At 35.8% G+C, this 25,823-nt stretch overlaps 1 protein-coding gene across 7 annotated transcripts in view; it reads right to left on the bottom strand.

The window, feature by feature from the left end:
- The window catches only part of BTBD10 (BTB domain containing 10), a 65,538-nt gene that overhangs the window by 32,765 nt on the left and 6,950 nt on the right, over positions 1-25,823 (bottom strand). For 2 of the 7 annotated variants that reach the window (XM_019729548.3, XM_074336027.2), the window contains exon 2: positions 11,126-11,283. The exons of 2 other annotated variants lie outside the window; for them this stretch is intronic. In XM_019729548.3, the coding sequence (XP_019585107.1) occupies positions 11,126-11,226 (101 nt within the window). In that variant the 5' untranslated portion in view covers positions 11,227-11,283. Of the gene's footprint in view, positions 1-6,877; positions 7,230-11,125; positions 11,284-25,823 lie in introns of those variants that run through there. 3 more of the 7 variants (XM_074336025.2, XM_019729539.3, XM_074336026.2) reach the window with 3 other exon arrangements.

Genomic DNA, 25,823 nt, shown 5'->3' on the forward strand with positions numbered 1-25,823 from the left:
TACGTCAGCAACTCTCGTGAGTCAGAAGCAGTAACAGCAGCAGGAAGAGGTTGATATACTGCTGTGTGGCCGCTGTAAGAGCATCTTTTCTTTGAAGTCAAATGAAGATCTAGATATTAACATTTTGACAGAAAAATACCCCTTAATAGCCAAACTTTTACATTTTACTATCAAGGTAAAAGTATTCCCGAAGTGATAAAAATAAATTTCATGCAAACAGCAAAGGAGCTGGAGGTTCCTTTTGCTTTAAAAAAGGTCTATTACCTTGTTTCTGGCTTTTGAACTTTTTAAATAAACAAAGATATTGCTAGGCAAGCACCTCTACAAATTGAGGAGTCCCTGAATTGAAGCTATAATATTTAATTCATACTGCTAAATCTAAATTTTTTAGCTCTAAAAAATGCTATGGTTTTTAAATCATCAATAGATAGTAAGTGCTTGCAATATACAATAACCCCTATAATAACTAAAAGTATTCTTATCCTCTCCTGCAGCAACGATTTTAGTTTCATCATGCATTCACCTCTACCAAATATTCACTGAACTACTACTACTAGATGGTACTTACTAATTCTAGCCCTGGTGGATAGAACCAAGAAAGTTTCTGCCCCCCAAAACAATACATTCCAATAGAGAAAGACATAGAACATATAAATACATTAAATATCATACGGTGGGGCCGGCCCAGCGACTCAGATGGTTGGAGCGCTGTGCTCCTAACGCTGAGGTTGAGGGTTCGATTCCCACATGGGCCAGTGAGCTTCACCCCCTACAGCTAAGATTGTGAACGGCTCTCCCTGGAGCTGGGCTGCCGTGAGCAGCCGGAGGTCGGCGTGAGCTGCCGTGGGATGCCTTGGACTGCTGTGTGCTGCCACAGGCTGCTGTGCTACTGTGCTGCCGTGCGCTACCGCGTGCTGCCATGAGTGGTCGGCAGCCAGCGGGAGCGGCTGGCAGCAGGCAAGAGCTGCTGTGAGTGGCCAACCAACGACTGGCGACCAACTGCGTCAGCCAGGGGAGCGCAAGGCTCATAATACCAGCATGGGCCAGGGAGCTGTCCTACACAACTAGATTGAGAAACAACGGCTTGCACCAGAATGGAGAGGGGGAGGCGGAAGAAGGGGGGGGAAATATATCATACAGTGGTAAGTGCTATGAGATCATTTAAAGCACGGTAAAGAGGACAGAGTCATCATTTTGAGGTGAGCAGTTCTACTTTACAAAGAGTGGTCAAGGTAGGACTCTGATGAGACAACGTCTGAGCAAAAACCTAAGGAAGTGAGAAATAGAACTAGGAGAACATATAAGGGAAGAGGAGGTACAAACACCCTGTGAAGAGTCATCTTTGACTTTTTCAAAGCATTCAAGAAGGCCAGAATAGCTGGAGCACAGAAAGCAAGAATAGGGTTAAAAGGAGCTCAGAGAGACAAGACTAGGACCAGATCGTGAAGGCCCTTGAAGGAATATTTGAAGGGTTTTTGCTTTTGATCTGAGTGAAATGGGTACCACTGACATGTGACCTACATGATCTAATGTATGTTAGATCAAGTGGCCAATAGAAGAAAGGGAGCAAAGGCAGAATTCGAGTGACCATTTCAGAGGCAACTAAAAATAATCCAGGTGAAAGTTAAAAGTGACTTGGACCAGGGTTGTAGCAGTGGTATGTGGTAAAGACTGCACTCGACTATATCCTGAAGAACAAGACTTGGAATTTGATAGATTAAATGTAGGATGTAAGAGAAGAGTGAAGGATGACTATGATTTTGGCCTGAGACACTAAAAATTACTAAGCATGAGAATGAAAGCATTAGGTTTGGAAAGTATAGGTGTATCTCTTAGACATGTTAAGAGTGAGATGTTTACCAGACATCCAAGTGGAGATATAAAATAGAGAGTTAATCACAAGTCTAAAGTTCAGGGAAAAGTTCAGGTTAGAGATAAAAATTCCGGAGTTGGAAATTATACTTAACATTCTTCTCAAGTAACTCCCTACCACAGAAAATAACAAAGTATTTCTAAAAAAAAAAAAAAAAAAGCTAACCACTATTAATAATTGTGCAGATGTAAATTCATAGGCAGATATATTTTGTATCAACTGATTTGTTATTCATTCAACAAATGTTTACTAAATAATACTTTGTGACAGTTACTGTTCTGGGTGTGGTTCATGATTGGGAATAATACTGTAATACATACACAATCAAGTACTTTAATGGTACTTTAAAAATTATAATTATTTTTTAAAACTTTTGGAGCATCTTTTCTATTTATTACTAAAGGGGGGAAAGAAAATAAAAGCAATGGAAAAGAAATATGAAGTACCAATAAAAGATTTAGTGTTAGAAATATTTATCAAATGACTGAACATTTTAACAAATTAGTTTCACAAAACAGGTTTCTAGAGAGAAATTACAGCAACCACTCATACTTCCAAATGGCGTTTTGAAAACACAAACTGGCTTCTTCCACTAAATCCCCTCCTCTATGCCTCATACTAAAATTTTAAGCATCAAAAGAACTATAATTAAAAATCTAAGCTACACTGATTGATAAAATTAAATAAGAGAATATGCATCAGAGGCCCTTTGATCTTGGTCATTCAATATGCCTATATTCAGAAATACCCACAGAAACACAGAATCTAACTTTAGGAAAATTCTTTTAGAAAATCTAACCAAACACCTGTCTAATTTCTGAATCTCATCTACAAAGTCCCCATGAATTGGTTGACCTAGTTCTGTTAATGACAGGGAAGGGTAACTTGGTTTTTCTATTTAACAGTTTTGCTCTATCTTTGGAAAGCTCTGACTCTCAGGCAGTTTTTTCTTAACATTAAAGCTTAATTAAACCTTTTCATCTGACCCTAGAGTTTAGGATTTTGGACCTATTAATTCTTTGTTGTGGGGAGCTGTCCTGTGCATTGTAAGATGTTTAGCAGCATCCCTGGCCTCGAGCCCACTGGATGCTATTATAGTAATACTCCCTCCCCGTTTGTAACAATCAAAAATGTCTTCAGACATTGCCAAATGCCCCGTGAGAAGCACAATCACCCCTCTAGTTGGGACCTCTGCCCTGGTTCTAATTTGGTAGAACCAAATAACAACACTAACATTTGAGCATTTAATACATGCCAGGAACAATACTGAACACTTTGCGTATTTTTTCATTTAATTCTCAACACCATCCCAATGTTAGAGCTCAGAAAATGGAAGCTTGGAGGCTAGGGAACTTGCCTAAAATCACATAGCTAATTAAGTGGCAGGTCTGAGATGTGACCTAAGGAGTTCAAATTCAGAGATCACACTTTTAACTTCAAACAAGTCTGACTCAAACCAAGTCTAGTTTCTTTTCCAAAGGATAATTCTTCACATATTTGAAGATATTGTGAGATTCCTAATATCAACCAGAGCTGCCCCTAAAACCTCTAATTTCTCAGTTCTTTAAGATGACAAGACTTCCAATTACTTCACATCCTTCCTTCTGAATATACACAGAACTAAAGACAACAGACTCCGGTGTACAGCAGAGTGGCTCTAGTCTTCTTTTCCATTAATTATGATGGTTTTTTGGGGGTCGGAGAGATGGGATGGTGGCATCCATATTGTACTTCTGTTTTACATTATTTACTGCCAAAAATCACCCTCAGGTCTTTTCCATAAGTGATGCTCTAAAGCTATGCTAACTTAATGTATGTTAGTGTTTTTCAGGCCTTGTGTATACTCCTAAAAAGTTCATTTAAATGTAGTCCAGCAGCATGAGGTCAAACCCACCCAAATGACATCATTAATAATGGGGGAGAGGCACTTCCTCCTAGGAAAATCTGGGTGCCTTTGGGAGGAAAAGTGGGGAATCGATGCTGGGAAATGAACCAACAATGTCTACCATAGTTCATTTCTGAGGAAAATGCGAGAAAGATTTGCTAAGCCAGCAATAATTAGTCCTTCATCAAGGATATTTCCAAATCTGTGAAGGACTCCTAAAAAATTCATGAAAATCACCAAGCCTTCTGATTTCCAGAAGTTATTGCAGAATGGGAAGAAATACAGACTAATCCGTGAACCAGGAGAAATTGTCCCCGAGGTTTATATTTTAAAAACCACCTTGGAGTAACAGTAGGTATGTACATTTCTTAGATATGGTATTTTGAATGTGTCAAAATGATGTATTTTGTTTTCATTTTTATTTCCCTATTTTATAACAAAGTAATTGTTTTGCTAAGTTTATAGCTTATTCCAAAGATGCTGCTGAATTTCAGGATTAATCTTCAATACTACAAAAATAGGCTATCCAATCTCTTTCCCTTTAAAATGGTTTTTAATTTTCTTGAACTTTTTATTAAATTCTTCAAACAATGTTAGCTTCAAGGGAATAAAAAACTTAAGTTTAACTTAAAACAATAAATTTAGTCCAACAATCCAGGTTCAGAGATCATTTTGGACTCCTTAGTATATCATTTACTATCCTTCTTCCTTTATTGTCACCTATAAATTTGGTAATTTGCCTTCTCCAGATGAGCATAAGACAAAGCAAAGAACAAAGCCACTTTCCATGATCAATTATCTTTGGATAGGGTCATTCAAAATCAAAATTGTGTTGATTAATTGATACAATCAACTAGTGACTAACTCAATTTTCCTTCATCTTACACCCAATGATATAAAAAAAAGATTTTACCAAAAACTAAGCTTAAGTCCAAATACATTATATTGCTACTAGTCTACCTACTACATCAGAGAAAAATCAGTTTTTGTGACTATTTTTAGCAAACCCATTCTGGTTCATTTTTAACCTGTTTTTCTTCAAGATAGTCATAAACAATCCTTTTCACTTTTTTGTTCTAAAATCTACCCTTTTCTAAATCAGGGCTAGAATCCCCTATCTTTTTGCACTTCTAGTATTCCCCTAAAACCTTCTAAGACCACAAATAATACCAATAATTTTAAGATTTTGCAGGCAGTTCCTTTTATAACTATAATATGTTTCAACTGGCAGAAGACAACTCACTTAACAGATGCATGCTTCTACTATAACCACGTTGGTTTCTATGTCCTTCCTAGCAATGTTTGCTTTGTTATTACTATTACCAGTGGTGGTAATTTATTCTTTCTGTTTGACAAAAAAGCTCCTAAATAAGAGTTGAAGAATTTTTTTCTTCCCTTATTGCATCACTATTATTACAGTTGCCTTGATTACCTGTTTAAATGTAATATAAGAAACGCTTTTTGGTTAGTCTTAGCATTTTTTTGAAGTCTCAGTTCGTTTCACCTCGTTTTCCTGATTTTTTTAAAGATTTGTTTTCTACAGTTTATTATGGCAATATTAGCTATATGCATTGTTTTAAAAGTAGTGTGCATATCTTTGAACAGTTCATTGTGTAATAACACTAAGGTCTTTTTCTGTCCAAAAAATGTCAAAATTACATTTTTATCTAACTCCTTAAAATAATTTTCCTTTTTGGAAAAATTTCTACTGTGGAGTCATACTGATATTTTCTCTGATCAAGAATCAGAAAAATTCAAATTGGTGAAATAAATTGTAAAATATATACTATGCAGATCTTAAAAATTGTAAAAAAAACCACTATGCAGATCTTAAGAATTATGCTATAGAAGACTATTTCATGACATGGGGGAATGTTCATGCTTAAGTTTTTGTGGTTTTTTTGTTTTCTTTTTAAAGGTATGGGTTATGTAACAGTACATACAGTAATATCCCAAAACCATTTTTAAGTGCGTATGTGTGATTTTATATTTATATATATATATACACAAAAATCAGTTATATGCAAAAATATTTAAAGTATTTTTCTTTGATCATAGGATATTTTTATTTTCTTCCATGTGCTTTTCTGTATTTACCAAATTAATGTAATATATCACTTTTATAATACATGTGTTATTTTAAAAGAATCTGTAGAACCAGAGGAAAATATTCTATAAAGTACAAGAAAAAAGGTCTAGCATGAGATTTCTTTTATAACTCTATTACTAAAACAAGCTTAGAAAAACATTTAGAATTAAGTGGGGGAAATCACAAGAACTTCCAAAAGGTTGTTATGAACTACTTAAATACATTAAAAATAGAATAATTTTAAAATGTATATCTCCCAATATCCCTACAAAATGAACCATCAGGAGGACAGGGATAATGAAGACAAAAAAAAAAAGTTGAAATGTTTTAAATTGTGCTAAAATTTCCTGATAAAGTAAGCAATGTCACCTGTTAATATTTAAATTCTCACAGCAAGAACAATTATCTTTATTTAGAAATTTTGTCTCGTTGAAAGTCAATTTGCAATAATCCAAAAACTTTACTGGTTATTTTTTATTTCAGTGGCAATATCTAGATCATCTATTCAAAGTCTAGGTTCTAAAAGACTAGAAAAAAAGTCATTTTAACCAATTAAAACTTTACCATTCAAATACATTTGGTTCTGTAAAATACTATTATATATAAAGTGGTTCAACTAATCCTAATTCATCCAAAAGTAAAAATACATTCACTTTCTTTAGGAAATTATTTCAATTATTTTATTTATAGCAAATTTTTTCAAATATATCAAAAATATTATTTCAAAATTAATATTTCCTTATTTTTTGATTCATAAAAAAACAATACCAAACATAATGCACTCTCAGTTACATGAAGATTTTAACACTTTAAATGAAATAAAAAACAAAGCATCAAACCCATGAAACAACACAAATACACATTTATTTTAAAATTACTTGCCATTAAACAATCAAGACACATGATCTTTTACAGCCAGAAATGCAAATGAGCATAATGAAACAAAGGCCAAACATCTCTCAATCTCTCTCATATTCATACATGAATAGAACTATAACCCAGCAATATCATGTAATAAATGAATACACACCTTACTTTAGTATATGCCAAGGTAGATACACAAAAACAAGAAAAAAATTTTGAAATCAGAGTATAAAGGGATTCTGCTTTTTCAGACAATGCAGCACTGAAAGCCAGGTCAGCATCCTTGGGCATTACTAGGAAACTTTAGCACATCTGATATTTCCATCATCTTCAAGCTTCCTCTGAATAATCAGAAAATTCCAGTCTCCCCCTACCTCACCTGTCCAGACATCCTTTGGCTTTCTTCCCTCAACTGTGTAATAACGCTATTGTGGTTATTAAGGCTTTAAATGTTCAGAGATACAACCCCCTGTATATATTAATTCAGTTCATTTTCTCACAGACACTGACTCAGCCGTGGGTTGTGCAGCACTGACGTTTCTAACCAAACAGCATCGTGCGAGCTGTGGTCATCCCATTTCCCCATCTCTGTGCAGTGATTGGCTATTGTGATTGATAGACAGGCTAAAGAAAACTCAGGAGATGAGAGCTTAGTGATATGAGATATGTTGCCAAATGCCATCTGTAAAGCTAATTCTAGCTCTGCCAGCTTGCCAGATTTTAGAAAACTAGGATGGAGTTTTCTTTATTCCTTTCAATATTTTATTGTGTATCCATTCTGGGCAGTAAAGCTTCTCTTTAAAACCAAAGAGAAAGCATTATTTGTACTTTAAGAATCTACTCAAGAACTACTCTTTAAAGCCATGAAACTTCCATTTCTAAATTGCTACTGGAAGTACAAATGACTTAAAAAGGAAACTGGAAAGCTCAATCTTCATGCAGTCTCAGAAGAAACGAGCATGCGTACTCCTGTGTGGAAATGAAACCTTGCGGCAAAGTCTCATACTGAACGTATGATGCATTTATCTTTAGTAACCTGAGCAGACTGCAGATCTGACTTTTAAATAGTCAGGTTCGATCTAATTCATACATTCAAGAGCTTTTAGCATATTGTCAAACTAGGCATTTTAACATTAATTATACAGAAAAAGTGCTTTTTTCCTTTTAAAATAGCAAAAACTCTAATTTATAATTTAAAGAAAGTTGTCACAATTCAGGTCAAATATACTTCAATTAAAATAATCTTTAACCTCTCAGCAAGCAACCAAATCCCTCTATGCAGGAATTAACTATAAAACTACTCAGAGAGAAACAAAGTCCAGTAACTTTTTAAGCATCTCATGCATTTGTATGCACTTGCAGAGGGATCAAAGCATCCTGAAGTCCATCCAGGTCCAGATTAGTTTCCGTCTAGTCTTGTCTTTTATATAAGTGTTATACATACCACATCTACATTCAAAATAAAGTTCAGAAAAGAAAGTACCTTAAGGTTTTCTTAGATAAAAGAGAAACCATAAGGCAATGCCCACCAAGCTCTCAAACCTAAATGGTAAGCATACATAAAACAGTAACTATTATTGTTACTGTTATAATTCAAAAAATTTATTTTTATCCTTGCTAGTAAGGAAAGGTAGGGGGGGAAAAAATCAAAGGAAAAAGACAAGAAAAAAGCAGGCTATTCTAAAATGTGAATAGAACGAATAAATTTAAACAAGGCAACTTTTTAGATTATCTACAAAAATTGAATCAATCAATAATTATTATTTCTTTACTGCTAAAAGACTGAATGTTTGTGTCCCCCCCCCCAAATTCATATGTTGAAATGTATTCCCCTAATGTGATGGTACTCAGAGATGAGGTGATTAGTTCATGAGGGCAAAGGCCTCCTGAACGGGATTAGTGCCTTTATAAGAGACCCCCGAGAGCTCCATAGCCATGTGAGCACACAGCGAAAAGAGGGCTGTCTGAACCAGAGGGGAGCCCTTACCAGACAGATACTTGCCAGCACCTTGATCTTGGACTTCCCAGCCTCCACAACCATGTGAAATCAATTTCGGTTGTTTATAAGCCACCCAGGCTATGGTATACTGTTATAACAGTATACCTTAACAGACTGAGACATTTACTTTTAGTAAATTTAAATTCCCAATTCTGTGTGAGGTGGCAATGTGCCTACCAACAGTTCTCTGTCCCTTTTGTCAGAGATGAGCATATGACATAGTTCTAGCCAATGATTTGTGAACAGATGCCTTATGGGAATTACTGAGAAAGATAACGTCCTTATATAAATAAAACCCCTTTCCCACTGTCCCCTTCTATCTTCCTCTTCCTCCGTGTCTGGAAGGTGGACATAATGGCAGAAGCTACAGTAAGCCATCTTGTGATCAGGAGGAAAAGCCAAGAAAATCAGAGATTTTTTGACCCCAACATCCTTAAGGCACTAAATCTACATCAGGCATTGCCTACCTATGGACTTCTTACGCACAAGAAAAATAAACCCTTAACTGAAGCCAGTGTTTAGTCTGGTTTTCTTTTACTCAAATATCCCTAAATAAAATACATAAAATACACACACACACACACACACACACACACACACACACACACACAGGATGAGAGTAGGTAGAAGCATAGGTGAAATAAAATCAGCCGTAAGTTAATAACTTGAAGCTGGGTGATGGATACACAGGGGTTCCTTATACCTGTTCTCTCTATATGTACTTAAAATGTACCATAATAAGTTATTTAAAAGTTTAAAAATAAAAAGAATAAGAAACTTGTTTATAAATCTGCCATTTACAAGCTGGATGGCCTTGGGCAAGTTTATTGACTTCACTGTTTTCATCTGTCAAATGGAGACAAGTAATACTAGTCACAAAGCTCCACCTTCAAATCCAGTCAAGATAATCTCTACAAGGTCCCTGGCAGAAATGTCCTCCATCCACCTAATCATCCAAGGATGAGCTCAAATCTCATTTTCACCTACTCAAGCGAACCCTGATTCCTTCTTTGAACTCTTACTTTACTACAACTCGCTACACTGTTTATGTCCTACTGTCCTCTAATTGTTCCCTATGTGGATATAAAAGCATCCCGTCATGGTACCCGGACAAACTTCTTTCCTGACTCTTTCCTGAACGGAGCACTGGTTCTCAACAGTATTTGCCGATTATTAGTTTTAAAACCTATCAATTAATTTACTATCAATTAAAAATATGTATCTTTTAAAAAGTGAAACTGTATATTTTTAAAGTATCCTAAATATGTCCCTAAGTACATAGGACAAGAGGTCCCTAAAAGTAAGCTGTTTTTCCCTAGGCAGAGATTCCACAAATGAGGTTAAAATAAACTCTAAGGATTTCATGATATTTTCTTCAAAATACCAAAAAACACTCATGCCACTGGTATGTAATTATAAACTAATAAAGTCAACTTAACATTTTAATTTTAGACCTCACCACATTAAAAGTCCACAATAAAGCAGACAAGACATCAGGAGATTTAAATATTAAACAGTACTTAGTCACTCATATTTTCTAGCTATAGCATACAATTTAAAAGTACCTGAATCATTTCTTTAAAATTACAAAAAAGGGTTTCAATATCACAATTTTCAATTGTTTTCCAAGAAAATTAGTATTAGTTATCAGTAGAATTTTACATTCAAGTTAAATGTTCAATAATATCCCCTAAGTAAATATTCATAAATCATAATACTCTATGAAAACATGTTTACATGTCTGTAATATATGAGGTTTATGACCTGCCAATTAACAGCTTTAAAATATCAGATCATAAAGTGTTCTACATGAGTTGTTCCTTATTAAGTCATACAGCACAAAAGCTTTAAAATCTTTAAAAATAATATATAAATGGGCTAAAACTTTTGAAATGAATTTCATTTAATGCATCAAACGTGAGATGAACCAGCAGAGTCACCGCAGAAAGACTGATTTTCCCATTAGGATCAGGATAACAACACAATATAAATTCACTTGGTTAAAAATGTATGGAGGCAAAGACTGACATTTATACATGATAAGTTATCATGTATAATCTATACACAATGTATTTAGAAAACTAAATAAATTCCTATCAGAGGGTTTTAAATACAAAAAACTAACCTGTTTTGCCAGAGTCCCCAATTAAATTATTACATTTATTCATAGGGTTAACTAAGGAGATTTTAACATTATTTAGAAACAGAAACAAAAATTCAAATAAATACAAGAAAATTAAAAAGAAAGAAATGTTTCTCTAAAAGTTATTCAAGGAAAAATGCAAACATTCATAATATTTTGTAAACCAGCCCCCATCCTCTGACAGGACTTGCCACAACCAAATGCAGTTTGGTTCTTTATAAAAATCAATTTTACCAGAGCTTTGATATGTGAAACACGTATTTTCTACCTACCTTGAATGTTTATAAAGTTTACGAGGTCTACTATGCAATTTCCGATCCCAATTCTCTGGATCGCTGGAGTTACTGTCATAAGGATGAGGCCGTCCTGCCATCCCACTTCAAGCTTCCTCACACTAGAGCTCTGAAAGCACACATGGCGCACCCATAACCTACATAAAAGAGTAGTGTGGACCTTTAAGTCTATTCCATGCAGAAGAAAATAGTCACAGTATATTACATGCTTTCTGATATTATTGTGCCTTTTTTTTCAAAGTGATGGACAGGATTATAAAATACTAGACACACAAAATGCCACAAATTAGAGTAAAATAAACACAAGAAGTCTTTTTAGGTACCTTTCATTTGATTCTTCTATTAAATTTTCTACCCCGATGCAACAGTTTAATAACGTGCTATTTATATGTAGTAAGTAAACTTAACTGCTGTCTGGGTAACTCATGTTTCCAAACATTAAAATAGTATCAAAAAGGGCAAAAACAATTCCACAGGATGATTCTTTCAGACAAAAATTCCACTTTAAATACGTTTATTAATTATTAAAAGTTTAAGATGTTTAACAAAGCATCCAGTAAGAATAACAATGTTGTTGTTTCTTTAACCAAGTTAAAGACCTTGAATAGTAGTAATTAAGTATTTGATCAAAAATAAAAGTACGTAAACAGCCCGATGTTTTCTTACAGTGCAATTACCTCAAAAATATGTTATCAATATGATTCAGATACTTTATGCCTTTTCGTATGTGAAGCTTGTGACTTATTTCTATAACCACACGAAATTATAAGAAAACTTGATGGCTTTACAGAATACTCAGACTGAGCACTTTAAAGTATATTCACTTTCCAATTTAATCTTCACAATTATCTTACAAGGTAGGCATTATAACGCCCATGTACAGAATAAAAAACAGTCTTAGAAGTTTAGTAACATTGACAGAGATAACAGGCTTATAAATGGCAGGATTATAAACAACAATGAGAATTTATGATACTAAATAAAGTCTTGATCTTGAAAAATGCTCAGACTGGAGTATTTTGTTGGGAAATAGCAGGTCAGATTGGACTTTAACAGATTGCAAACACCAAAAGAAAAACCAAATGAAGTTAAACAATTTGAACAAAGTTCTATTTAGTTGGACTGGAACCCAGGTTTCCTGACACACAGTCCTGTATACTTTCTATAAACTTTTCCAAGCTGGATTTGATGAAGTGAGGGAGAGTTGTGTATAAAAGTCAAAGCAAACACAGAATTGGGAAAATAGTATACCTTACTGAGTTTTATAAGGTATTCCAATACAATTTCACACACACAAAAAAAAATGCAAAAGATAAACTCATTGAAACGGCAAGTCTATTTCAGAACTCAGTAAACATTCGTTTCAGAGAAACTGTTATGCTATTTTGCACTTTTTCCCTCAGTTACTTAGTACTTTCTTTCCAAAAACAGTTGAAAATCTTATAATGAATATTTTAACGTAATATGTAAATAAGTAGGTACACCAATGAGTGAAATAAAAATAATAAAAAAGGGAGGGGGGAATTGCACAATGGCTAATTAAAATTCCTAAGTAAATGCCACAGTTTATTTGTTGAATGTTCCTGGAAAAGCAAACCTATTGCCTTAAGGATCATTGGATGATTGAAAATCAATCACATATTAGACTAACATAAAAACTATAAAATTGGGCCGGGCCAGTGGCTCAGGTGGTTGGAGTGCCATGCTCCTAACACCGAACGCCCGCAGCCACCAAGAGCTGCCATGAGCCACTGTGACCGCCAACCACTGGTGACCAATGCCGGGGGTGGGGGGGGGTTAATGCTCATAATACCAGCATGGGCTTGAACTGGAGCGGGGAGGGGGGGGAGGGAGGGGGGAGGGAGGGGGGAGGGGGAGAGGCAAAGAAGGGGGGGGAAACTATAAAATTATTTTGAAAACAAAGTCAATCTCATTTGAGTATCATAAAAATAAAAATGTATTTACTAAAAAGGAAACTTTTAAATTTTCAGTTTGCTATTATTATAGCTAGTTATCTGTAATGAAGAGATGAGGCAGATGGGAAGAGAAGGATAAGAACAAATTAAAGACAAAAGAGAAAGTCAAACAGAAAAAAGTGGTCACAGAGCAAGAGAGACAAAAGGCAAAAAGAATAGTAGGGAAAAAATGATGAGGGGGAAAGATGCAGAGAGATTTAGCAGGATCTGTACAGTAAGATCTGGGGCATTTTCTCCTTACTTTATAGGTCTTCCTATAACGCTATTTTAGGCATTAACATTTCTTTACCAGAGCATTTTACCTCCTAACTTAACCAAAAGACACACCCCTGTGAATAAGACAGCTACAAATACCCACTGAGAGAAGAATGATCCTAAACCTTGGGATGCAGTGACTAAAAAATACATTCACATTTTCCACAATTTTACAATGGGTGGCACATATCTTAGCAGCAAGGAAATAATAGAAAGTCTGCCTAGTCCATCTTACTGGCATTAACAAGCATGTATTTTATAGACAGCCACAAGAAAGTAAAGAATGTTCAGATAGATAAAGTCAACTGGAAAATCATATTTACATTTCACTTGTCAATAAAACTAGGTTATCACCATGTGAAAGATTTCTCACCACTCCTCACTCTCAATAGTCAGGGATACAAGCACAAAAACAAGTGAAATTAAAGTCTGAGATACCTAGAAAAAATATGTCTGTGTTTGCCTACACATGCTAGTGTATTTTAAATGTTATCAATAAGCTATATCCGTAACTACAAATAGATAAAAGGCAAGTCACACATTATATACTATTTTGAAAAGTCTAATGATCTCTTCTACTTTAAGCATTCTCTGAAAAATAACACCCAAAATAAACCCCAGTTAAGATTGTCAGCCAGACGGATGCATTTAGTACATCCACTGCAACACATGGCAGATGTATTGAATTATAAAATAATATTAATATTTAATTAAATATAAATATTATTGACATTAGTACTTAAAATAAAATAATATAAATTGTAATTAAATATTTGTAAATACTCAAGTGTGCGCCTTTGGACAAGAGGTAAATGCCTATGTAAACAGATGGACTCGAGACTTATTGCCGAATGACCAGTCAGAGTACAGACACAACACACAAATAACGTGCGCACTTGGTAACGAACAGACTTGGTGTCTAATATGGATCTTCACAATTGCATAAGTCATGTGTTGTAACGGACGTACTTAATGCACTCGTGTAAAACAAAGAAACGTTTTCTGAATTTTGGTGCCTGCAATTTTTCGTCACTTTTGTGTGGACCATCATTCTTAACTGTCATCATTTTTGTTGCCACTCTATCCAAGAGTAGAGTGGTCCTATGAAACCATCCAGGAAAGAATTCCAGCCAAAGAAAAAGTCTTGGAATAGTTTATTTGAATCACACTGACTACAAGTAGTGGGAAGCAAAATCTCAATGGGTTGAGAAAACGCTCCTGAGAATGGCAGTTTTGCAGCTTAGTTTATACATTAGAATCAATGGAAGAGACATAAAGAAGGTTACATGAAATTCACTGGTGGTAGGTTAGGGAGGTGGAGGAGACATCTTTGAGATTGGATAAAAATCAAAACGGAAAGATACACACTTCTTTTACATTGGTGGGCACAGTACCAATAGTTACTAGATAGTTAACAGTACACAGAGCTGGTATGTGGGCGGCAAAATAACAACGTGGTCTCATGCTCTCGGGCTGGCAATTGTGCCTTCGAGGAGTCTGGAACAGAAAATTACTCTGACATTTCAAAGGTATGCTATGCTATCTTTGATGCACAAAAACAATACAGTGGTGCCTTGGTTTTCGAAGTAACCCGTTCGGGAAGACCGTTCAAGTTCTGAAATGTTTAAAAATAGCCGACAGGTAGGCTTCAGGATCTTGCACTCAGTGGAAGCCACGTGACATGTTTGACTTCAGAGGTGTGTTCGAAAACCAAAGCATTTACTTCCGGGTTTACAGCGTTAGTAAACCGAAATGTTTGTCAACGGAGACGTTTGAAAACTGAGGTACTACTATAGACAGTTTCGAAGGTAAAGACTGACCTTTATCAGTTATAGGGTTAGGACATGACTACCTGCCATGAGCTGCTTTTAGTTACAAATTTTCACATTCAGACCACCCTGTGTGGTTACTTGTGGTCTCTGGGTTTGTTAGACCCACCATGCGGGCCTGCCCTGAGCTTGTCAGGTTTAGTATGTGGCCCCTTTTTCATCCACAAAACCTTTCACAAAGTGAAGTAGTTACCATTAATTTATATGGAAAAATTTTCTTAGTATGCCCAGACCCAAAAATAACCTACCAAATCATACCAAATATGCTTAATTACATCTGGTTTCACACTGAGCATAACACCCTTTTGAGCTCCCTTAGGCTTTTCTGATACCTTAGGACACATCTTGCTAACAGATGCACAAAATAAACAAAGCACAGATGCTCACAGGCCTAGTTCATTGCTATGGAGCTTGCTGCTGAGATGCTGAGTGTAGTTCCTGGAGGAGGATGACAGTCCCATTCTCACTGCTAGGGCATGCTGCCTCTATAACGGCTCGCTGCAAAACAAATGCTAAACACTGTTTTTGCTTTTCGCCTTTATTTGTAAAAGTCAGAGGGAAAACAATGAAGAAAACAGAATCACATGGTGATACCAGGGCCAACAGCCAAGGATTGCCTTCAGCTGCATCGAAAGCCAAATGTGGGTGGTAGAGACTGACCAAGAGGTAGCCAAGAAAGCACCCGAGCAAGTCAAATGTCCTTAGGCAAACCTCCCTATGTGGAAAAGACCAAAAGGAGGTGGGAGAGCCCAACAGAGCAAATGAATCCCTTGAAATTGGCCAACTACAGAGCAAACACCTGATTTCACACATTTAATTCCGTACTAGCTATACAGAAGGCCTTCAGAGGAACCAGGATGAAGAATTTTTGAAGGGCGAGAATTTGATAAGGGATCATTTGATAAGCCTCCCACCTTAAGAATAAAAAAGAGACTGTACCACCCTGAAAGGCACAAAATATGATATAGATATAATCACAAAGAAAGCTTTCAAAAAGTTCTACCAAGTTTTTATAATTTCCTCATGATTGGTAGCTAACTCACTCTATGTGTATGATAAATCCTTAAATTAATAAGGAACTGAAAGTCCTGTTTAGCTACATCAAGAACTGGAGAGCCTAGAGAGACTGAATACTACCACAGATAACCCTGAATGAAAAAGAACAGGTGGAAACAACTTTTAAAAGAAAAAAACCAGGAGTGAAAAGGAACCTCTTGCCAATGCAGCCAAGTGAAATGATCATGCAAGTCCCCTGCAGATAACAATTATCTAAACAAATCTAAATAAAATGTAAACACACACAAAACTGTTTTAAAAGCACCGAAAAATGTCCCAGAGCATACAGTAGTGAAAGAAAAGCTCACTCTTAAAAAACTACAACTGGAAGTGGACAGAACGTGAGTTCAGTTTGAAGTTTTTATGTTGAGTGCCCTCCCCATTCCCTACAAATACGGTGAAGGAAACCAGGCAGCCACACAGCTCAAAGTGGTTAAGAAAATAGTTTCAAGGCTGGAAGTGCAGCTGGAAATTTAAGGCAGATATACTAGGAGTGAAAGAAGCACAGAGGTGAGAACCAGAATCTGAGCATAAACTTTGCTCAGCTAGACTACACACATACGTGGGGGACGCCAGGTAACTCAATGGTAGACTACACAGGAATTTACCCTTGAAAGATAGTATAAAAATCTATGAGTTTGATGCTGTTTTAACTGAGTTCATTCTCCAAGCACCGGAAAGCTAAAGCCCTTACTAGCTTAAGTGTCAGATGACAGAGACCACCACTGGCCAATAAGCTAGAAATTAGGAGGGAACTCCCAGAAGTAGAGGAACCATAGAGAGGAGGAGCTCCAAAATCTGAGTGTAATCTCGGCCTAAATTTTTGGCTGACCACCAAATTAGACAGGTGCAGGAGATCCCTCCCCCACGGACTCCCCAGGAGACCATGCTAAAAAAATCAAGTAGCTAGAAGAAGTAAGAATTAAGCAGACAGATTATCAGCTGCTATATACAGTGTGGGGGGGTGGGGGAGGGGACAAAGTGTTGCAGTTTGAGTCCAGGCAAGTTAACGGTTCACTAGGGGGAAAAAAAAAAACCCTCACAATAACACTCCAATGTTTAGATTTCAACCAAAAATTATGAGAGATGCAAAGAAACAAGACAGTAAAAAGATAGTCAATAGACACTGACTCCACGTGGGTCTAGACGTAGGGTTTAACAAAGACTCAAAGCACACATTATAAATATATTCAAACAATTAAAGGAAAGTATACGCAGAGAACAAAGTTAAGAAACAGTGGCAGACAGGAAATCTCAACAGAGAAGTGAAACTATCAAAAATATGGTAATTCAGCTCTAACTGAAAAGAACAGTAACTAAAATGAAAAATTTATGAGATGGGCACAACAGGAGATGGATGACAAAAAAAAAAAAAAATCAGGGAACTTGAAAATAGATCAACAAAAATTACCCAATCCATAGAATAGAAAGAAAGATTGAAGAAAAATAAATAGATCTACAGACACAGGTGGGACAACATCTGATGATCACAACATGTAAGTAACTGGAATCACTACTGATACAACAAAACAGAATCTCAAAAGCATTGGAAGTGAAAGAAGCCAGACTCAAAGGTTGCATACCATATGATCCTATTTCTACAACATTCTCAGAAAGACAAAACTGTACGGATAGAGAACAGAGCAGCCAGGGACTGGGGCTGGGGCTGGGGGTACTACACAGAGACAGCACAAGGTAATTTTGGGGGGTCATGGAACTATTCTGTATCTGGATTGTGGTGGCATATGCCTTTGTCAAAACTGATAGAACTATACAACAGAATTTTATTACACATAAATTTAAAAAGAATTTTTTTTTTAAAAATCAGCAGAGATGTTTAATATTTATAAGTATCAAACATATAGCGTGACAATTAAACCACTTTTTGATCAAAAACCCCAAATCATATTGCCCCCATTACCACCCCTAGCATACTTCATCAATAAGCTATCCTCCAACTGCTATAAATGACATACATAAACTTTTGATTATGAAAAGTGGTGAGAACTTTTCTATTTCTACCACAATAATAAGTGACTACGAAAAAAGGTTTTGGAATTAGGTAAAACTGTTTGTATGACTTTGTACAAGCTTTTTAACCTACAAGACCTCAATTTCCTTAAATGTGAAATGAAGAAAATAACACAGTTCTCATTACCATTATTTTATCTATTACTACTATCACGTCAATCAAATTGCAGTAAAAAATAAATGAGACAGGACACCCTAAACAATAACTCAGTGCTGAGCACATTACAGACTTTCTCTAGTGTCAGACTAATGAATGTAAATTTTGCATAATGTTTTATTAGTTCATTCATCACTTTCTATTCGACTTCTGAGATCACAAAAGGTGAGAATTCCTAAATAGCCATTCAACATTTATTGAGCACCTAAAATGTGCTAGATGGTTGGAATAAAAAAATGAATATGGTATCATCCATGTCCTGGTTGTAAAAAAAAAAAAAAAAAGTCACAACACAGGAGACAGGAGAAGAATGATTAAGGATAGAATGTCTACTCATTTTGAGTTTTTCTCATTTCTCCAGGGTACACTTGACCCTCTCCCATTCTACTCAACATCAAAAATATCTTCAACTTTTACATGGTCATCAAAGAGCCACATGCTGTTTTCATAATGGGGAGCGGGTCTACAATAAAGTATTTGGAGGTGCTTTTGTTACAAAAACTTTTTCCCTTCTTTAATTTTACTGCTTAAATGTAGTTTTGAAACCAGAGGCCAATCGAGTCCAGGGCTTGTGCAGCCCGTGCCATCAGCCAATAGACCAACACAGGAGTTGGGTCATAGAATAAGCGTTTGTTATCAAAGCACCACTGGTCTGAGAATACAGCGGGTTAACACCCCCTCTTACAGCCTTAACAGTCACAGCCGGCTTGGGGTATTTAAGGGAGAATCTGGGTGTTCCTCAGGAGGCTATGTGATGGTTCTGGGAGTCTGCGTGGAGCCTTCCCTGTGGCCACATGATTCTGTGGTGGAATCAGCAACCCAGGAACAGTGATGGGATTGGCCTGGTAGACCACTGAGATTGTGATCAATAAGCCTAAGAGTATTAATCATAAGTTTCAGGGTTATTTTTTAAAACAGGGAACTGGGTAGGACAGGACAAGTCTTCGCAGTGGGATGACCTATTATTAAGCTATAGGTAGGTCAAGTAAAGGTGAGGCTGGGGACACAGTGAGGCCTCTACTAAGGGGGTCCCAGGCAGGCCCTGTTTCAGTTCTGTTTCAGTTTTTGATTGCTTAAATATGGTCAACACCTAGTGTAGGGGAGGAAAAATATATTTTTCCTCTACCCTTTTAAGTTATCGACTGAGACCCCTGCAACAAAAGACAGACTAACAAGAGAAAGCATACAAATTTAGTTAATATAAGTTTTATATGACCTTCATAGGAAACGAAGGAGCCTCCATAAGGAAATAAAGACCTGAAAAAAATGATTAGAGCGGAGTGTTCTTATGCTGGGTTTAATGACAAGTAGAAGCAAGTCGTGGAAGGTCAGATGGGATAAAGACTGAGCTAAGTGTAGTCAACAGAGGAAACCTCATTAGCAAAGCCTGTTGTTCACATTCCTCTGTCACTTCATCTTTGGAGCTCAGGATGCTCCTTCCTGTGCCCTGGATACAGGGAGGACACTTGCCACGTGAGGCTTTTAGGAACGGTTTCAGGCGCAGATCAGAAAGTCCTTCCTGCGCATGCCACTTCTCAAATTCCTTCACCTTAAAATAGTCAATACGCCAAGGCACCATATTTTGGGGTAGCATGTCCTAAACCCCATCATGTTACTGTAGGCAGAAAGAATGCAGCCGCAGGGAGAGAAAGGGGAGGAAGGAAAGGACGATGTAAGGGAAAACAAAGAAAGATGGGATCATTCCTAAGAAAAGGTGCAACTATATAGCTAATGGATCATAACACTATTAGCACTGCAGGAAGGGAAAAATCCCCACCATCTGTGTCACCATGACAATTCCTACAAGGAAATCCCCCCTCCTGATTGGAAGGAGTGGTCATCAACAGAAGAGACCATGCCTGGGAAGACCTGTAACACCGCCCCTGAATACTTCGCGCCTCATTTAAATATAATCCTAAATTTTCTCTGTTCTGAGGTAGTCACTACTCCTCCTGGGCCTGTCCACTCCCGCATTTTGGGAACACACACACACACACACACACACACACACACAAACACGGTGCCAAAAAATGTATACACATTTTAAGAAAGGAAAACTGTATTAAAATTATAATAATATATACCAATAACAAAAGATGAATACAAGTCACACTTGACTTCTGCAATTACAAGAGGTGCTCGAAGTGGTTACCATCAGCGTCCAGACACTTCTAATTACAGCGAACTACTGCTTGAGCAACGTTGACCAAAGTGTCAACTTGTATACATGTTTTTGGCACCGTCCCCCACCCCCGTGTGTGCGTGTGCGTGTGCGAGTGTGTGTGTATGTGTGAATTTTTTTAAATAAATTCTTGGCTTGCTTGCCTTTGTCCACGTGGCACTGTTTGTTCATACATTCTGGAATGCCTTCCTGTGATGATAAAAGAACCCCGATCTCTGATAACAATTACACGTTGATAGAATATGTTTCTGCCACATGTCCCCCATTAAACTGTAACATCCTTGAGGGCAAGAAAAAATGATTCATATTTGTGTTCCCACAGCTTAGTACAACTTGTATGTAAGCTTTTACAAAATGTTTTAATTAAGATGAAATAAACTAAAAGACATTTAACACAATCCACTAGTGGAAATACAAATTATGAAGATTTATATAGACAGCCTTTTAAGTTAATTGCTTGTCTTAAAAAAAGAATAGTATTATATAACTATACCTATATTTTAGTTACGGTAAAGAGCACCAATCATGTAAATCTCACCCTCAAATGAGCAAAAAGTCCACAATTCACAAACTTCCCAAAAATATTCCTCAAAGCTGCCTGTCTAAATTTCACAGAAGCCCTTTCAATTCTCAAGGCTTGTCCTTTTCTGATTTGCTGCAGTTAATACAAGGCAAGTAAAAAGAAAAGAAAAAAACAAAAAAAGAAAGGAAAACAGGAAGTAAATAAAGCTAATCAAGTCTATTCAGTATATTTTTACACTAGATTATATCTGACTAAATTTTATGTAACTAGTTCCATGATAATCAAATTCAATTGCCTTATGCTTTTATTCAAAGTCTATTCATTGAGTTCTTAGCACGTTTTCAGGCATTTTGCTAACTGCTAGCGATACTTAAATAAATTTAATAAAATCATATAGAATTTCCATTAAAAGTCGGATACTTAGTTTATTAAAGGGTCTCCATGTCTTATATCTTATTCACCAAAATGTAAGACTTCCAAAATCAATCCATATTCAGCCCTTGATCTTTCAAAGGTGACCTAGAGATTAAATCTTTTGAATTAACCGATTTTATCACTTTTATAAAATTTCTGTTCAAATTTTGCTGACTTCTTATTCAAGGCATTAATACTTCAAGAAATGCTTAATTTTTTCCCATCCTAGCTCAATAAATGTTTGAAAATCTTTCCATATGTTAAGCATTTTCTAAGTATCTACATTATCTGATTAGCACTTTAAAAAACTAGATGCTGTTTACAGTGGTTAAATTTTTAAAACTAATTAAAAGGCACGATTTTTTATATATTCTTTAAGAAACCTTAATGTTTTGTTTTCTGTGTATATGTCTCTATTTTTCCTTTTCTTCTGTGACTAAATAGTATTGCCTTCAAAACCAGAAACATCTTAGTTGAAGCAAATCACCTTCAATTCCTACAAGGAAATCCCTTGACATAAAATTCAATACAGGTAAATCTCCAATAAGCTGATGAGTGCCTAAATCAATCGAGATTACATTCTACTTCTGAGAACTAGCACCCTTTAAACAAAGTCAGACCCTTAAGCAATGCTTTCTTTTTTCCCTCTGTTGGGCTTTTTAAATAGGTTTTATATTTTTTTATACAACCTTTACCATGCTGTTCCCTTTTGACCCATTCATTATTCCCATTACCTTCCATTCCTTTCAGATTTTTGCTTATTTATCTGCCATCAACTCACTAGGCTAGAAAAGGCCCTAAGTATGACTCAAATTCTAGACTGCCATGCTGCCCAATAGAACTTTCTGTGATAATGGAAAAGTTCTATGTCTGCACTGTGCAAAAAGCAGGCACTAGTCACATGTGGCTCTTAAGCACTTAAAATGCACCACAACTGAGGAAACGATTTTTTAATTTCCCATTTTAATTAATTTAAATAGCCACACGTGGCTGGTAACTACTATATATGCTAGCACAGTTAGTTAGAGGCAGAATATCAGAACCTTCTCCACCAATAAAGTTATTTTTCCTCTAAATGCTTCATTTTAAGGAATCTAAAATTTGCCTTGAGACAAAATACTTGCTCCCAAAGAAAGATTCTATGTATCTTGTATCTTAGTATTATGGTTAGTGTTCCATTTTAATAAAATAAAACTGTTCTTATATTCAAAGATCACTAAGGCTTCTTTCAAAAACTAAAAGTCTGTGGTACTGGTACGTGAATAGACAAATGAACAGAATAAAAGATCTAGAGATAGATCCCTAAAACATAAGAAAGTTTGACAGATGATTTCTCAAAGCAATTGAGGCAAGGATAGACACTAATAAGTGGTATTGGAACAACTGGGTAAACATTTGGGAAAACAAAATTGAATCCATTACTTCACAGATATACTAGAGTAAACTCCAAATGGATCAGTTATCCAAATGTAAAAATTGAAATTACACAAATACTAGAGAAAAACATGGGTGATTTCCTTTAGAACCTGGAAGAAGGAAAAGCCTTTCTTGTTTGACTATGTAAAATTAAACACCTTTGCCTTGCAAAAAGCAGCAGAAACAATAAACAAAACAAAAACAAATATTTTTTACTATATTAAGAGCTCTTTAAAAAGAGGGATAAAAGACACCCCCCCCAAAGAAAAATTGAAAATGCCCAAAAGACATGGGCAATTCTCAGAAAAATCAAGGCAAACGCCCCTAAACATGTGAAAGCGTGCTCAACCTACCTCAAAGAGAAATGCAAATTAACACCTCCAATTCTGACCATATACTGTTGGTGAGACTGTGGAGAAACAGACATTCTCTACATTCTCATACACTGCTAATGAAAAATACAAAATGATACAATACCTATGAAGAGGAATTTTGCAATATCTAACAAAATTACACAAACATTTACCAGTCCCACTTCTAAGAATCCATCCAGAAGATACAACTCCATAAATACTAAACAAAATATTCAAAATATATTCACTGTGGCATTATTTGTAACAGCAAAAGACTGAAAACAATCTGAATTACTTCAAAAGAGGCTAACTGAATAAACTATGGTACAGCCACACAATGACATACCATGCATCTATTAAAAAAAATAAGGCAGATCCCCATGTATTAACATGGATTAATATCCAAGATTCACTATTAAGTGAAAGAGAAAAAAATCAGGTGCAAAACAAGCAGTATACAGTTTGCTACCTTTTGTGAATAAATCAAATAAACATATACCTACATACATACAAATATACACATACCTGTTTGTTTTTGCAAAAAGAACTCTAGAAGGATAAACAAGAAACTAATAGAAATGGCTACCTACATGGGGTAGGGTGGAAATGGGGTGGAAGTAATAGAGATGTACGCAAGAATTTTGAGTACTCTTTATACAGTTTTGATATTTGAACCATACAATAATTTATATATTCTAAGTAAATAAATAACTAAAGGTCCTACTACTGCCATGTTCTAAATTGCGCCATTTTATGGTTTGGGTTTTGTTTAAATAAACGAAACCGTAGACGTACACTATATATGTAACTGCAGATTTAGTAGCAATAAAAAGCGTTGCCGAATCACTCAAATTCCTTCACCTCTTACTAAATACCTCCATCTAGAACAGTAAGCAATGACCGATATGTATCAGAATGGGCTCCTGAAGAATAAAGTCAAACTATCCTCCTTTGGGAAAGTTACCCCAGTGTGGTAGGTAAGAGATATCTCAGCACTAAGTGAACTATAGCAAAAATATTCGGTGACACAAGCAGTGTCTTTTATTATACAAAGGTGGTCCCTTTCAAAAAATTGAGAAATTGGCTTAAAGGGATATTACCTGCCTCAAGCCACAGAGCTAATAAATAAGCTAGGACTCAGATATGTATCTCTACAGTCAAATTCAGTGTTTTTTCCACCCTACTATATTGTCTCTCAAATTTAATACACAATCTATCAAATTGCTAAACCCAGAAAATAAAAAGTGCGAGTTGGAGCATTTCAAATCACTAAGAGATAAAGAGAGAGGACAAACAGATAGATTCAAGGTTAGAGAGACAGATTCTAAAAAATGAACTATTAAAAACTATTTGAGCAGAAGATCCTTTCCTATCTCATATTTTATCGTCCCCAAATTCCACATCAAGAACAAAATATTTATCTGACTCTCAGAATAAAGAAGAAATTTCTAAGCCTCAGATCAAAGAAAAACAAGCAAAGACTGTTAGTATGAGAAACAGGCATGTGCAGCCAGCCACTTTATGCAAACATTCCCAACAAAGGCTAGTGAAAACTTCATCGGGGATCAGAATTAGGACTGCAGACCAGCTTTCAAGAAGCATTAGTTTAAGGGCCGACGATTGGCTCAGTTGGTTAGAGCACAGTGCTCAGAACACCAACGTCACTGGTTCAATTCCCACATGGGCCAGTGAGCTGTGCCCTCCACAACTAGAGTGAAAAGAAATAATGACTTGAGTTGGAGCTGATGGGTCCTGGAAAAACACACTGTTCCCCAATATTTCCCAATAAAAAAAAAAAGCATTAGTTTAGACTACATAAAAATTCAAACTACAAAAGATAAATGGAAAACTATAAAAAATTGTTACAATACAAAGGACTAAAATCTTCACTGCGTAAGGAACATTTATAACTCCACAGTAAAAAATCTGAACACTATGATGGAAAAATAATCAAAGTTCATAAACTGGCAATTTACAAAAAGAATACTAGTAGCCAAACAAGAGGAAAAGAAATATTCAACCTCACTAGTAATATAAGAAATCCAAGTTAAATCTGAGATGTTTAACCTATCAAACTGTCAAAGATGTGTTGGTTTGTTTGATAGCCAGTGATGGCTAAAATACAAGGAAAATGGCTACTCACTCGTAAAACTTGGAGTGTATCAGACACTTTGACCAAAAAAAAAAAACCCTTACTTTTAACATTTTATCCTAAGAAATATGTTCATCAAAGCATTTATGGTAAGAGGAAGAAGGAAAATGAAAGAGACAAAGAAGGGAGAAAATGTTAATTTTTAAATCTAGTGTTTACATCATATTATTCAAATTTTCTTTTAATTTCTTAAAATAATAATTTTAAGTCATACAGAATAATTTCAATTTTGGGTGTGCATGCGTGTTTGTGACTTGAAGCAATTATCACTGAGTCATGATTTATGATGCCATTTTCTTCTTTGATCTTTGCCAAATGACATGCAATGCATTA

Source organism: Rhinolophus sinicus, chromosome 14, assembly GCF_057876585.1.
Source record: "Rhinolophus sinicus isolate RSI-liver-muscle chromosome 14, RSI-T2T, whole genome shotgun sequence".
NCBI classification, from domain to species: domain Eukaryota; kingdom Metazoa; phylum Chordata; class Mammalia; order Chiroptera; family Rhinolophidae; genus Rhinolophus; species Rhinolophus sinicus.